The 15,914-nt window shown below is 38.3% G+C and overlaps 1 protein-coding gene across 1 annotated transcript; it reads right to left on the bottom strand.

Annotated features, from left to right (window-relative positions):
- Positions 1 to 7,383: 7,383 nt before the first annotated feature.
- snx16 (sorting nexin 16) lies at positions 7,384 to 15,736 on the bottom strand. Its single transcript, XM_037279920.1, is given in 9 exon segments — positions 7,384 to 9,253; positions 10,612 to 10,703; positions 10,705 to 10,744; positions 10,912 to 11,048; positions 12,227 to 12,296; positions 12,385 to 12,533; positions 13,432 to 13,518; positions 13,847 to 14,349; positions 15,365 to 15,736. Coding segments are annotated over 8 exon segments (1,104 nt in total). The 5' UTR covers positions 14,255 to 14,349; positions 15,365 to 15,736; the 3' UTR covers positions 7,384 to 9,132.
- Between the last annotated feature and the right edge of the window lie 178 nt (positions 15,737 to 15,914).

Raw genomic sequence — 15,914 nt, 5'->3', positions numbered from 1 at the left:
CTCTGCCATCAGTTACGTTGCCGGAGCAGAAAAATTGTTCTGGCATTAAAATGCTTACAAGATCCACCAGTCATTCTGGAACTGATTCAAATTCAGGAAGTAAGCACAAAAATGATTATGTTGCTGGAGCAAAATAATGAAATGAATATTAGTTTGCCCTGTTATAAGTTATTTGTTTTAATTAATTGAACCTTTTAACTTTAAAGAGCTTTAAATGTACTTTGAGAAGTTTTCTTATTCACTACTTTCAGTCTTCTTCCATTGTTTGACCTCAGATGAATTTGGCACATTTCATAGGGCTATTTAATCCAAATGCTCAATGTGCTATCATAAATTGCAGTCGCACACTATTCCAAACCAAAACCACAATTATAAACGTATAATTCAATTGTTTTATAGTCCATCTCCTTTTGGTTACAATGTGATCATTTTCTCAGCTCTCAATCATGGTTGAGGAAACTTTCTTTTCAGGCACCACAAGAATTTCAAAGGCCACATTAAAAATAACAAATACTTGTAATATTCTATATCATGAGAAATTGTAGATGGTTTCGAGGCTTTTTAAAACAGCTCCTCTGAGATTTTGTTTTTCGAATTGCAATTCAATGCTCTCGCAGACCATATTTGGCCCGCATGCTACAGGTTTGCCATCCTTTCATTACACAACCCAATGTTAATCCTTAGCTACTCGGGTTTATTAATGACACTAATCTCTAAGTAGAGGGTGGGAAAAAAAATAAAACCTCTGGCTTGTGGCGTCTCACCTGCCCTGCTGGAGATCTTTGTCAAATCACGGCTGCCACTTTGGAGATCATTGCTGGTGAGAAGTCCTCCGCTGACAAAGGCCAGATGAAGCACACATGAACACCATATTGACAGCTTCATCCTGACTGCAACCAGCTTCCTTCGCTCTGTTGTCACAAAGTACCACTTGAGAGGATTATTAAATCAAAACAAAGCCACAAAAGGTCTCCTGGCTTGCTTACCAGAAGGTTCAAGCTTGCTTTGTCTGTGTCTCCCTGCACTCTCACTTATTTGAGAAGTAGGCAAACATATGCGCAGAACACGCCCCTCTTTGTCTTCACGCCTCTCAGTCCTGAAAGTATCATTGACCTATATGGTCTTACTTTTTTGAACCCTTCCAGCAAGTTCAACTTTACACGCATCGGGAAAAATTGCTGCTAATTCACCACACAACAGTCAATAAAAAAAAATTGAAATTGACTAAAGTAATTAAAAAATACTGAAAGAATGACCAATGAAAATCAGACACTGCTTTTGAATTGAAATGTAAGAAATAAAATATAGAAAAATAATAAAACAGGCCTGTTCAAATATTTTCGTGCCTAAAGTTTCAGGAGATTACAAAGAAAATCTTAAACATGGTCAAGGTAAAGGCTCGACCATCTCCAAGCAGCTTGATATTTCTGTGGCAACAGTTGCACATATAACTCGAATGTTTCATGTCCACGGAAATACAGCTATGGAAAAAATAAATAAAATAAATGAAGACACGGCTAACATTCTGGGAATCAAAGGGCTGATACCATCAGTTATGTCTGAGCCTGTTTTATTTGTTTTTGTTAAAATAACTTTCCTGAAACCACAATTTAAAAGCAATATTGGTTGATTGTTGAAATTGTTTACTTTTGTCTCTTGTTTTTGCCTCAGGTCAAGATTGAACCAAAAGATAAAATTTGATTTGAGCTTGTAAAATGAACAGTATGAAAGGAGACATTTTTTGCATTTTTTTTTTCCCCCGTCAATTTGAAACAGTACCCAGGTGCTATAAATTACATGTCTGCGACATCATCATCAATCATCCTCAAGTCTTTACAGTTCCCCTTTTTGTGTTCTGCTGATCTTTGCCAGGCAGAACTTGGTCTTTCGCTGCTTCTCTTGTCTGACATGTTCTAATTCAGTGATGGTCTGGTGAACAGTGTCTGTTGGTTTGCCAAGTATGCGGTCGATCCGAGCCCATTTGCAGTGTAATATTTGAACCTCTACACTTTCCGTGTCATTCCCTTTGCGGTTCTTTGTTTTGTACTATTGAGTATCAATTGCAAAGAAAATCGAGGAATCTCTGAGGGCTTGTGTGTAAAAAAATTTTTTTTATTTTTTGTAGTTCAGGCTATTAGCTTAAGCTAATCCGCGCATCCAACTAATGTATCTTGGCTTTCATTTTGACGTTTTTTTTAAATTCAGCGTGTGATAAAGGAAAACATGGTTCAAGCTGCTCCCCAGTCCTGACATCAAGAAAGTACTTATGAGGATAATGGATGGGTGATACAGTCATTGACTCTAAGGCTCTCAGGTAATAACTGCAATTTAAAGTGTGAATTCATAGACGTGTCACATTCCAAACAATCTGTTCACGTGTGCCTTGTTTTCACTTGTCTTTCAGGATGTAGGTGCCTTCTGGAATTTGTGTTGTATTTTCCACATAATTTGCTCACCCCTTCATGTGCCCCCCGTTGCCATTTAAATCTAATCCATATGACTGGAAAAATACTTAGTATAGGAAATAAACTTGATGTTCAGAGCACCCAAAAAAAACCTTCTACACACTGTTTGTTGTGTTGGTCATTACAGCACCGCATGAGAATTTTTTTTTTTTTGGTTTGGACTTAAAAATAATATTATGAAATACAATGTGCCGGTAACCTTTAAAGTTCAAGTCAATTGTGCTTGTAGGAAAGTCTCAAAAGTCACATGAAAAAAAAAAATTCCATGATCACACAATTTAGATGACCAGTAAGAAAGTGATGTCATTTAAGAAAGTTGGTTCAACGATTAAAAAAAAAACACAAAAATGACATAATGGGAACAATGATACCTTAAAATTTAATTGCTGTATCGCATAAAAATCTGTAAAATTATGATGTCACAGAAGCATGAAATAAAAAAAAAACGTAATTGCAATTCTCTACGTAAACAGTACTTGCAAATTGGTATTTTCTGCCAGAATACACACATTGTGAGTTAGCGCTGACACGTATGTTCACTGAACGCTCGCCAATAAATTCCCACTCATCTGACAATTTAAAATAAATAGCATTCCCATACAGATTAAGACCCCTTTTGAGCTTGGAAGACATACCATCCATCTGCTGGAGAGGTTACCAAACTTTCTTTTCTGGCACTTCAGGCTTCATCTAATTCAGATGTCAGATGAGAAACTATTTCAACCTTTTTAAAAGTCTCTCGTTAATTGTCTACATAAATACCACGGAAGAGAACATTAATTTCCCTCAGGGAAGTGAAACATTTCTAACCATTATGCGATTTCCGATGTTGAGGAAACTGAAACTCGCATATATATTTTTTTAACTCAGTGCACTTGAGGTTAGAGACAGTTTGTCCTCTTTAAAATATCTCCCTAAATTCACATGAAATAGGGCACATGAAATGGGGGGCCCAATTCTTCTTCTTCTTTGTTGCACAATTTTAATTGGTAATATACAAAAAGCATATATCTGTGTTATTGTAACATACTTGACCTTGCACCGTAATTCCTTCATAATGAAGGAATGCCTACTAAAGCAAGGTTCTCATCCTTGTGGTATATGAAAGTAAGTTCATTTAATTGCGGTTGAGCTTATTGTGTTTTTACGACCCCCATAAAAAATATTTATACATTTGTGTCCGTAATGCAATAAAATAGCATAACAGGAAGTCCGATCCAAGATGGAAATAAAACGAATAACTTAATATACAGCAATTGCACATGGTTGCTTTGAACAGAGCATCGATCAAAGACATGTCGAGATACAGATGAGCGCAATAAAAACACGTAGTAAAAAATTAAACAGGAACAAACTGAAATTCCAAACAGAAAACAACAACGTCAAACAGACAGACTGTGACCTATTTTTTTTTTCCTTCCCCAACTACATGCCATTTTGGACTTCACACGACAATTTTCATGTAGGCCTGCTGTGAATCGATTGTTTTATTTGTTTTCGGTTGTCAGTTGTTTTTCACACCCAGTATTTATTCACACATCAATTGAATCTGATCGTCTGTGTCTGCCTAATAGGAAATAAAAATACATTTTGTGTATTTCTCTCCGAGATCTAGAAATGTGGTAATGATTATGACCTCCCGATTTAAAATGACAACATTTAAAAAGAATGAAAAATATTTCTCATTTCCATCTGCTAGTTGTGTCAAAAATTTTCCAGAACTGGTGTTATTTAAAAAAAATATACATATCAAATGAGAATACATGAGAATAAATGCTGAAATTTCAAGCACTTGTCTCATATTAAATCTAAAATGTTCAACAGCAAAATAAAGAAATTAGCTTTACGGTTATAAGAAATTGTATGGAGTGGCAAAACTGGGAGTCCATGACTAAGCTATATCTAAATATTAAATTCCAAGCGTTCCATAAGGTTATGATTCAATTATACCTTACCAAAATATACTCTGTCACGCTAAAAGCCAACTGACCACCTAAGAAGGGCAAACACAGCAAGACACTATTAAATTTTATAGACTTGTTTATTTTGCAAAGTCACTGGGAGAAAATAGAATAATAATATGATCACCAAATTCCCCAATCACTCTTGCTGTATCAGTCATAGCTAAAAGACGTTTCCAGTATATTTATCAAATTACAATTTAGAAATCCCCTCTCATGAGACTGACGAGAAATTCGAGTTGGTTTTGTTGACGCAACTAATTTCATAACTGGCTATAAAGTACAGCTGTGAGTGACCCCCCCTAATTTTTTAGTAGTATATTGTTAACGTAATTGCTAACCCAGATGGAAAAATATCGCGGCCCATTCGTGTTGTAAAGATTCATGACAAATGTGAATCATATTTTTAGGCGCCACATCCCAAATGACTTAAGCCCATTGTTTAATGGTGAATTATGCTTTTTATGACGCACAATCCAAATTTTGCGTGGTTTAAAATTTGCAGCAGATATTATAGCTCAATTCATGCTCTTTTGCTGGAAATTATGGAATTGATTTTATTAAGGGTTAGAAAAGATGGAAAAAATTTACATAATATCAACCATTTACATAAAAATGTTATGGTGCGGGTCGACCACAAGTCCAGGACCACAAGTCCACCCAAATTATTTTTTCTTGGAAAAAAACATGGTAGACTGTCAACATTGTGGTTGCGGATATTATGCTAAGTATATTCATCCCAAGACCTCAAACTTAAATGACTCAATCATTCCAAATATCCTACAGACAGTACTTAGAGTATATTAGCATTCAGGTAGCTATGCGGTCGCTTTAAATACATGAATAATTCTCAGTTTTGTGTTTTCAAAAACATTTATTGCTGTTTAAAGCTGCCCAGCTTTCTGAAGAAAGCTTTGAGAGAATGTGACAAACAAGAGCGACAAGCATGAGAACGCAATGTGCCGGGGAGAACTAACAAAAGCTGAAATTTTGCAATATTTTGTCTTAAATGAGGGGGAGGGGGGACTAAAAGGGTTACCAAGGCCTCTAGAAACTCATATCTGTTGAAGTTTAACCTCAATCTTGCTATAGAAAATGTGTTTTTCCTGCCATCGATTAAAATTGCCCGACAAGGCTTTCACAAAAATTAAAAAAAAAAAAAAAAAACAATAAAGAACTACTGAATGTTTCATGAGAAATAATAATTCTCCAACTGCGAGGATGACAGTTTCTTTGTACCAATACTGGAAGAGCAACAAAGAAGAGAAGACTAGAAGGAAACCTCTGTTGTGAGCTTGATGTTTGCTATAAGACCTTACGGGTCTGGGCTGACCTATGTTTACATTACGTCTGTATGTGAAAGAGCACAGAGCTATTTGAACGTGTGAATCAAATGTCAGATGTTTACATTATTCCTACTGTGAATGATCAAACATCATTCCAGACAGTGAAAAGAAACGCTTTCACGACTATGTGAATAAACAGACAACTATATAACTATATTTTTCTTTTCTCTGCAGCCATAATTGAAGTAGTCTGTTGCATTAGCCGTCGCTGGTTCCTGGAGAAACACAAATCCTCAGGCAAAGTGTCGCCGTTTGATGTTTTAAAGAGCGTAGCAGCAGACACATCTCTGAAATTAAACATGAGCCAGTCAATTGATTTTGAGGCGATCATAATAAGTTTCTACAAAAAAGCAAGACATCAAGTAACTTTATTAGTTGTGACAGACGGTAACGCTGATCACATGCAGAAGCAATTAGGCTGTTAATATCTTGTTGAAGCCCTTCAGGAGAGAAATCTTGACTTCATTCAAGTTGGGGGTCGACATTCCCTCAGGCTGTCTGGATAAACGCTGTGACGCAAACAAAAAAAAAAGTCTGGAAATGCAGCACGCACATCCTTGGTTGCCTGTTGTGTTTATATTTAGGATATCGGAGCTCGTATGAAAATATTCAAATATAATTTACAATATAAATTCTGTTCATGTCATGCATTAATGAATAAATTCTGAATTGAATTGGTCGAAAAACTGAAATAATCTACAGGGAACCTGCACATACAGTACTTACAAATGTACCTACCGCTTAATGGAATTTGCTCATTGCACAGAGGCGTGCCGCAGGGCACCTCCCTCAGCCCCCTTTAGAATAAGTCACCCAGAAAAAAAATTCACAACCAGACCCACCCCACGTTTATGAAGGGGCATCTGTCTTACGGATTTATATCGACTGTAAATGTCAAAACCTTCTTTCCGCACCCCACACTACCACTGACCCAAAATTCCATTTGTATTAAAGGAGGCATTTTCTTGTCTTTTCTTGTCACAGTTGGGAATTCATATGCCGGTAAATCTGCTCTAATGTAATCAGCTGTATTTTTTGCTACTTTATTAAAACAATGTTATGGATTATTAGTGAGAATGTTAAAAGAGTGTCCTGTTAAATCGTCATTATTTAATTTTAAAGTCATTACTTACAAATTCTTTGCCACGCTAATAAATTTGTGTTAACTTGTCATGTCAGTTTTATAGCCTCCAGTAGACACCATCACATTGCATTTTCAGTTTTACCGTTTCCTGGACATTCAAAAAAGAAAATAATGTATGAACAAGATGATCTTCTGCTGAACATTCTTTGGCAGCAAACTTGGGCAAATACAGAATAAGCCTGTAAAAACATGACCTTTTGTTAAACTCTTTTCCCATGGGGATTGCTATCATAATAAAGTTTAATTGTCAAAGCAGTCAAATAAATGTATTGGGCGGGGTTTTGGGAAACAGATAAATCTGTGTATTGTTTATTGTATATGTAGATCATATTTGTTTTAAATCCCAGTTTGCTTATATAGAGGATCAGGAACTAATTTTGTTATCCGATTTGAAAACTAATGCTATGACGGCATATTATATTGTTCAGCCTGTCAATTAGCATACACAATATTAATAAAAACAGGTGTATCATTTGAAACATTATTTCCTTTAATAGCATATGGTGGTTTGATATAAAGTAACACATTTTATATACAAAGCTACAACAGGCCACCAAATGAAAATATTATGAGATGTTAAAGGCACTTAACTTTTATACACGTAAGCAAATAAAACCCGAACTGACAACAAAATGATTCTTACTGAGATGAATGACAGGAAAATCTCAAACCAAAACACGGGAACGTGGTATTAAAAAGCTATTATTATGATGACTATTAAGAGTAATTGTTTTTCCGTAAAGTGCTTCGCACCACTGATTCCAAGGCCTATCTTGCAGCGTCACTTACCACAAAACAACAGCTGGTCATCACACATTCCTTTTAAAGATCCATTCTACGTTCAAAAAAATATGGCTTTCAACAATCTTAAGTTTAAGAAACAGTTTTACAGCTCTTGTCAGCAACTAAGAATTATTAAAGTCATTATCACGATCTTTCATATCTACCCGTCGCAAGATGCTAGCAGACATTGCGGTTATACTCCGCCAGTTCCGTTGCACACATTGTCAAGGGAGGTAACGTGTTGTAAAAATTTTTTTTTTTTTTGCACTTAACATATGAGATTGTGTGAAATCATGGCGCGCGGCAGACACGAGTAGAGCAATCTTGCACTTCTTTGCAGTGAATTTCTCAAAACTATATACCACAACCTTTGTTTTTAGTTCATGACCTTCTTGTGATGTGTTCGCCTGCATTACTTGGTTTACCACAAATTTGACCAAGAGCATGATGGTATGTAGAACGTGATTCTTAAAGGGGAAGTCCACGCCAAATTTTCTTCCCAATATTTTGCACGTGTCGCCACTAGGCATTCTGATTAATATTGCAGTTGTGGAATAAGAGTTAAGCGGCACAATTCATCCGTTTTCATCCAGCTCAGGGTTCGGCCATTTTTTATATCAAATTGATATCAGAGTTGATGTCATTTTTAGTCGACAGCAAGTGGCAAAATGGCCGCCTACTGAGATGGATAAAAACAGGTGGATTTTGTCTATTTAAGTCAAATTCTACAAACAAAACATAAATTGACTCGTTGAACTCACGGAACATATTATTGCAAAGAAAATTTAGGGGGTGACTTTCCCATTGAGCAGAGTAAAAAATATAATCTATTCATTTCTATACTCGGCAGGTCAACAGAAGTCTATAAGCAAACTCGGTGTCCACTTCACCCTTGCGGAGGTTTTCTTAAACTGATGCGACGATTCAAGTTTATTTATAAAGTGACATAATTGCTATGAACATCCTCAAGATGTTTTTTTTTTTTTGGTCAGGAAGCCAAACTTTGGCTTTCAGTCAGCAGGATGGATTAATTATAAAGTAGGCAATGGAGAGGGTCACGGAAAAGGTGTTTTAACTCAAGTGATTCCAGACGTTGTTCTTGAACGTTAGACAGCCTTTAGAATTTCTTATCTGAGTATCAGACGTGAGATCCCATAACCCATCACATGGAAACCATATGAGAAAAATAGAAGCAAGATGTGGCAGAACCAGAAGTTCTCTTATAAGTTCTCGAAATATTGCAAAAGAATAACCGAATCTGAGCGCCAGCTTTTGAACAAAAGTGTACATGGAACCAAAACCTGCCCTTAAGGCAAAGAAGAATTAAAGAACATTTGATTGGCGTAAGGAAATAAAAAAAGTGGACCTGCTGATGCACATGGCTCGAGTCATATGGTGTAAAACCAAGAAGAGAAGAAGGAAGACCAGTGTTTTTAATTATCCAGCTCGTGTTGGTCGAGCTGGACAACCTGGATGATTGGAGGAGAGGCGCCGAGCGACGACGGTCCACACCAACAGGCAGACGATCGCCCCAGATGGACCTCACACGTGTCACTGGAGAGTAAAAGCACGGATGAACGTGACATTAAACTCTTTCAAAAAGAGCAAATCACATTCCGCCAACAGGACTGCCATTGAATTCCACAAGAGGAAGACGTCTTCATCACAAGCCAACATCAACACATTGTATAGGCGTTCCGGAATCTTCACAACATCGGATGGGGTGAAAAAGCAGGAAGAAGAATGCCGAAGCTTACAGACCTCACATGGAGGCGCCATGTGAAGATAATCATGTGTTAGTCAGACGTGATGGAAGGAAGGCGTGTGCCAACAGCCAAAGAAGCACACAGTGTAAAAAGTTCAACAGAGTACAACCACAATTGGAATCAAATCATTTTCAAATTAGTCGGACTCAGTGTCAAAAATGTAACCGATGAATTATTCGATTATTCAAAGACAAAAATGTATATATATATGAGGCACCGGTGAACTGAAAGTGATTTGACCCCAACCTTCAAAAACGAGATGTTGATGCTGTCCTGTCATCAGGATCATTTTGCATCATCATTACGAATCGCTATCAACATTTGCCACCCTGAATACACAAAATGGTGACAGTAGCAAAGAGTGGGATGCATGTTAATGTAGAGGGGGGGGGGGGGGGGGGGGGAAGACAGAAGCCCACAGGGGTACCCTGCGGAACAGCTATATTTAGTACCTCACATGTTCTGGACTCTGCTCTCAGATTGGGCCCTCATGACTGTAGAATGCGATTGTAAAGAGCAGAAAGGATGGTAGAGATCATATCAGAAAACAAAGATTGTATCTTCGGAAAATAAGTATGATATATTTATGTTTAGACAAAAAAAAGAGTGCTGTGAGACTAATCCATATTTTGCACTTTGTTGCACAGATGTCCCAATTCTAATGAGAGACAAATTGGCAAAGCAGTTTGTTGACTTGTTTTTATCATTGTTCGTTTTAACTTGTGGGGGGAAACTAGGGAAGATATATCTTCAACAGGCACAATAGATTTTCCCGAGACCACAAATTGAATCATTTCTTCACTGTACTCTTTGCTTAAAACCAAATGCTTTGATCGTTTTATAATCAACAGCACGATTATTAATATCTGCCTGGAATTAGAATTCACGCAACGGACCTGATACGAGTGATGTCACAAACGCTATTTTAAAGTCTGACTAAAATAGAACGCGATGTGTCATGAGGTGCGTTTGCCTATTAAGACAGGTGACATCATTTTTTATTTTATTTTTGGCTCAAGTGCACAAAAACAAAGTTACTCATTACTTTTCATTACTGAAAATAAAAATTTTTGTATGCGCGTTTGCATTTGTTATGCCACGCTGACAGATTTCATCGGCCGTTTTTCACGTGTTGTGTTTCTTTACCCGGCTCCGTTCGGCATGTCTTGATCGGCCTCCGCGGCAGAGGATTCCACATCTGCGTCGGCGCTGCTATCGCTGCCTTGCGCTGCCTTGCGCTGACAGGCCGCATGGAGACAGTGAGGTCGCACATTCACCACTGGCGCACCACACAAAGCGAGACCGATTATGTCATATGTGAGCGATGGAAAAGTGTTGATTTTTCATTGTTCGTAATTCTCTTTATTATGATGATGATGGTGTTTGATCTTGTCATATCAATACTGTAACTTAAATGAAATTTGAAAAGATGACTCGTGTACTGACTTGATTTGCTTTTCCATCAGCAGGATGGCCTGTTCTTTCTCCTGAAGGCGCCTCTTGAGCGTGGCGATCTCTTTCTGCTTCTCCAGCAGTTCTTTCTGAAGACGGTAGTTGCTTTCTTCTAGAGTTTCGCAGAAAGCCTTTGTGGATGCGATAAACATGAGTCAAACAATTGCAGGGTGAGCATGAGATGGGATATTGGACGGGGGGGGGGGGGGGGGGGGGGGGGAGCTTTATTATTAGGAAAAGAAAATTGGAGCGAAAAAATGAAAACACGTTTTGTTTTCTCGCATTTGTTCGATGTTGTTATGGTTTGGTGTTGAGAAATTCTGTAATTCTAGACACCACGTTTTTTTTTTTTTTTTAAAAACCTACAAAAACTGGGAAGGGGAATAATTTCTAAAGAACAAGTTGTCTGAGTGGGTGTTGATATTTGAGTGGAATTTGATCCCGCTTTGTGACAACATCAGCTTTTTGAAGATTTCAAGAGTTTTTTATTCGCCATGTTTGAGCGTGCCAAACAAGGAATTTGACTTCGGTAAATCACAGCCTCTGTTCAACATTTAGGTGACTAACAACACTCAGGACATGTGAAGCTTTGGTAGACGTCTCGAAGCGCCATGGCCTGATTTCATTTGTTGCTTCTCCTGCACGGAAGTTTTGGTCTTATCCCTATGTGACTACAGCACACATATCTCAAAAAACCACACACGCACAATAAGGCAGTTGAGCGCCCAAATTGGTCCCAGTCTCGAGCACTGAGCATAGCAACAATCATTTGTTATTGTAATCTTTTAGCTTTGATGTTTGTGTGCTGTTCAACACACTAAATGTACTCCGCGGTTACACAATTCGCCTACAACATGTGGCTGCAACAGAACAGCACCAGATCTTAAGCTACATTTACAGTGAACTATGCTCCTAGCTGCCATGTGGGATTTTGGGCATTTCCCCTCCATCTTAAAGTACTGCTATGTTTTCAAATAGCCCATCATAATATCCATGACAGGCAATAAGGGAGGGGCGGATGGCTAGCGAGTCCCGGAAGCCTGGTTTGGTACTTGGTGTGCCACGGGATGCCTCCCAGCAAGTTACCCTCTTATGTGGCTTTTCACATTACAGATGAGCCAATCATGATAACAATTGTTTTGGTCCAGGCCAATACCATTTTTATATCTGCCCTGAGTCCTCTGAGTCTCATGGGATTGCTCATCCTGTTTTTCCGAGTTGACCGAGTTAACCTTGAAATGACGCTGCTGCGGCCAGGGATGACACCTGGTCAGAAGTGGGGCTCTCAAAATCAATCGTCAAGACTTACCCTGCTCTCCTCCAAACTATCGAAGGGCCCTGGCGGCTCATCCAGACATAAAAACTCTCTCACTGATTGGCTGTCAAACAGAAACAGCAGCATGTTTAGCATAGAAAATATCACTTTCCAAAAACAAGATGTTGCAATAGAAGCGTTGTGTCACACACCAGTTGGCAATGTCTTTGTGTGCAACTAAGTTTTGCAAAAAGGCCTGAAGTCCTAACTGTCTGTCTTCCAGGAAGTCGCTGTCATAGTTGTCCTTAAACCACCTTTTAGGAGGCAGCGCAAGCCGAAAACCGGGAAAGGTCTCTTTCAACTACAACAGAGAACATACGGAAACAGACACATTATGATGAAATAGTCCACATTCGGAGAGGAAATAAAAAATAAATAAATTAAAAAAATAAATCAATCAATAATTAGAATAAAATACAATGTGGTAACATGGTATTAAAATTAGTGCTCTAAAAGGATCTTGTTTGAAATATTCAGGTAAACAGCAAATAAATATTCTATCAAGAATAAACATGTATATCATGTCAAATTTGAACAAAAATAAATACATTTCACTGACACTATTTTTTTTTTTATATATAAAACAAATAAGTAAATAATCTGAGATTTTATAGCATATATAGTAAATAAAGTGTTCAAATAGATTTATTGCTCCATCTTCGTGCCGGTCTGGTGATCGCTTATGGATTTTTTGTTTTTCTGATCTCGACTTTAATTATTCAGTGTATGTTCCGGGGCGTAGTGTACTCCCTTTTAGATTTGGGCATCAATGTGCATTTGTTTAAGAAGGCGACCATGGTGAGCACAGTCTGAACTGGCGCCAGCCACACATCAGGGAACTGCAATGCTAATGAGGACCAGCTCGCCGTACATTTCAATTACAGTGACAATTTTTACATTACTTTACAAAACCGATAAACAGCACATTCATGGACTTTTTTTTTTTTTCTGTGGAAAAACAGCAGGGAGAATCCCATTTGTTGCAGATTGCTGAGTTGTGAACAAACTGTTTGGGAATAGTGGCCGGCTTTGTGTAGCTCTAACCATTCCCAGTGTGTGATCCAAAACAAAACAAAAAAAGAAAACAAAAGGCCTAATTGCATTGCAATCCCTTGAGGGGATACCGCCTTGCAAACTCCAGCTTGGCTTGGCTATTATTTCCCTCCCATGTATAAATGAATCATGCACTGACAACGCACCTTGTCGTTGAGTCTGGAAAAGTCAGCGTACCTCCTGAAAACAACCCAGCTCTCGTCCGTGGTTTTCCTCACCAGGACTTTGTAAACCTACAACACAACACACACAAGTTTGTAAATGTAAAAATCAAAATTCTCAGCCTCTCAACAGTAAATATTGTCTGATTTCTGTTGCATTTATTCAAAATGAGACATTCTGTAAAAGGCCAAACCAGTAACTAAATCATAATTTACATTAATATCTAATTTTGTCAGTTAATTCTATGACAAACTAATCAGCTTTTACAGTCTTAGTGTAAACAAGAAAAATAATCAGAAAAAAAATGACTGCAATACATTTTAATAGTGATTGTTTTTTGATTTTTGACTGTGAGGATGTTCTTGTCCTCAATGATATGTTAATTTCGGTAATCTGTACCGTAAACTTTGCCCTTTCCTCCATGACTTCGTATCCAAGAACTGTTGGGGTGATTGGCCTTTCCTCTCCTCCATCTTGCTGGCTTCCTATGGGAGCCGAAATAGAGCGGGGGCAACTTGAATACCCCACCGAGGGCTCAAGAGTCCCATTTTCTCTCGTCTGCATGACGGGACTCCCAAGAGGCGGCGGCGTCTGGCTTCGACTGCTTCTGTCCGTGCAACGGGACTGACGCTGGGAACTTCCGTGTCTTTTTCCATGCTCGCCCACAGCTGAAGTGGTTACTGGGGTTGAAGAATTGCTGGAAACGCTTCCGAGCGAAGAAGCTCGCGGCGGCCTTCTTAGCTTGCTACTACCACTTGATGAGACTCTGTCCAAGGGTACTGGGACAGGCACAAACGGCGACGCCATTCCTCTGCGACTGACCGTCACTGCCGTCCCAACGTGATGACTTCCTTCTGTGGTGCAGACAACAACGCTGAGACAGCAGACTGATGTTCAGCAACCTGGACAAAGCGTTATAAAATATGTTATATGTACATAAATAAATAGATATATCACACAATGAGTGTGCAAAATGAGAAACTTCTTACAACTATGTGCAAGTCCTATCAGCAGTCCGTTGCTAAATATTTGAAATCATTGTTATACAAAATGAACATTTATATGTGTTAAATCAATTTAGGCTTTTCAAAACAGTTCAGGTTGTATTTGTTTTTACAATTACATGGCCAGGCCAAACATTGTCAGGTGTCATAGATTCCACACACATGCTTTCCATGTACTTTTTCATACCGGAACAGATGTAACCCAGCTGCTTCATACATCTAGTTCCTCTTTGTAGATGGCACAAATATAGGAACATGATGAAAGCATAAGAGCAGAATCAAATGAAGAGCACTCCTGAAAAACCCATTACATAGGAGCATTTATTCAATTTAGAACTTTTTTTCAGGACTGACTTCAGGGTGAGGCCAAACTAATGGTGGGCATGTTGATACTCCTCAAAACATAGCAAATGCATGCTACCAATGCATATCACATACAAGCACGTTGAGCCGAGCAGTGTTATTAGTGCAGAACAGTGCTTTATTAGTTCATTTTAATTGCATACTAATGGTCCAAATATGGAAATACTAACAGGGGGGGGGGCAACGTTTTGCAGCAGTTACCCGTAAATAACCTTACGGAGTACTGACTTGCATTGATGCCTTGTTTATCTGCTGCCATTTTAAATCTGTGTGTACACTTAAATGATAAACAGTCAGTGATAAGTAATCAACATCTGTTAACGTTGCAAGCTAACGATCGCCAGTCGATTTGTGCAAAAAAATAGAGGATGCAAGTAAGTTTATTCTAATGCACAATCAACAACCCTTGCTGTTGTCATTCAGGAGTATTTTCGAAATAGACTAAGAGTTGTAGGTACATTACAATACCACATTAGCTAGTAAGATAGCATATGATGTGTGGATACTACTGGACATCTATCCATGCATTATTTGTAAATGTCTGACATACCGCAAGACAGGTAATGCTCCCCTCCTTAATTGCACGCTTGATTGTCTTGTTGCTGTTTGTCCATTTCAAATCGCATAGTCATCTGCTTCTCTGTATCATGTTAGCAAGCTTGAATATCAGTCCACAACTGCAGTGACTTACTACAACCACATGAGGGTGCTATAATCAAGTAAATGGCTTCAACCCAGCTACGTCATAAATGTCGCTCTTATTTCTTCGGATTTCAAACAGACTTTAAAAATGATCATATCTGCACACGTTATGTTTAAAATAACACTGGTTTGAACTTTTCAAAATTATTCATCAGTTTGAGGAAAAGATCACCAATAATGGAATGCAGGGACCATCGTGGAATGACATATTTTGGATTTTACAGTTATGACCATCTCTCTGATGTCAACCATAACTCTGATGTCGCCTGTTTTTATATGGCCAGGTCTTTGAGGACCTTTTTTTCCCTCACACTCCAAAGCCATTGCTGCAAAACCTGTTGGCAACAGGCAAAACCCACAAAATGAATTTGATGAAACTATAATAGTAGGTGTGTCAG

This window comes from Syngnathus acus, chromosome 20 (assembly GCF_901709675.1).
Source record: "Syngnathus acus chromosome 20, fSynAcu1.2, whole genome shotgun sequence".
Lineage (NCBI taxonomy): Eukaryota > Metazoa > Chordata > Actinopteri > Syngnathiformes > Syngnathidae > Syngnathus > Syngnathus acus.
Note: the sequence above shows the minus strand (reverse complement) of the source record. Positions and strands in the feature narration are given on the sequence as shown.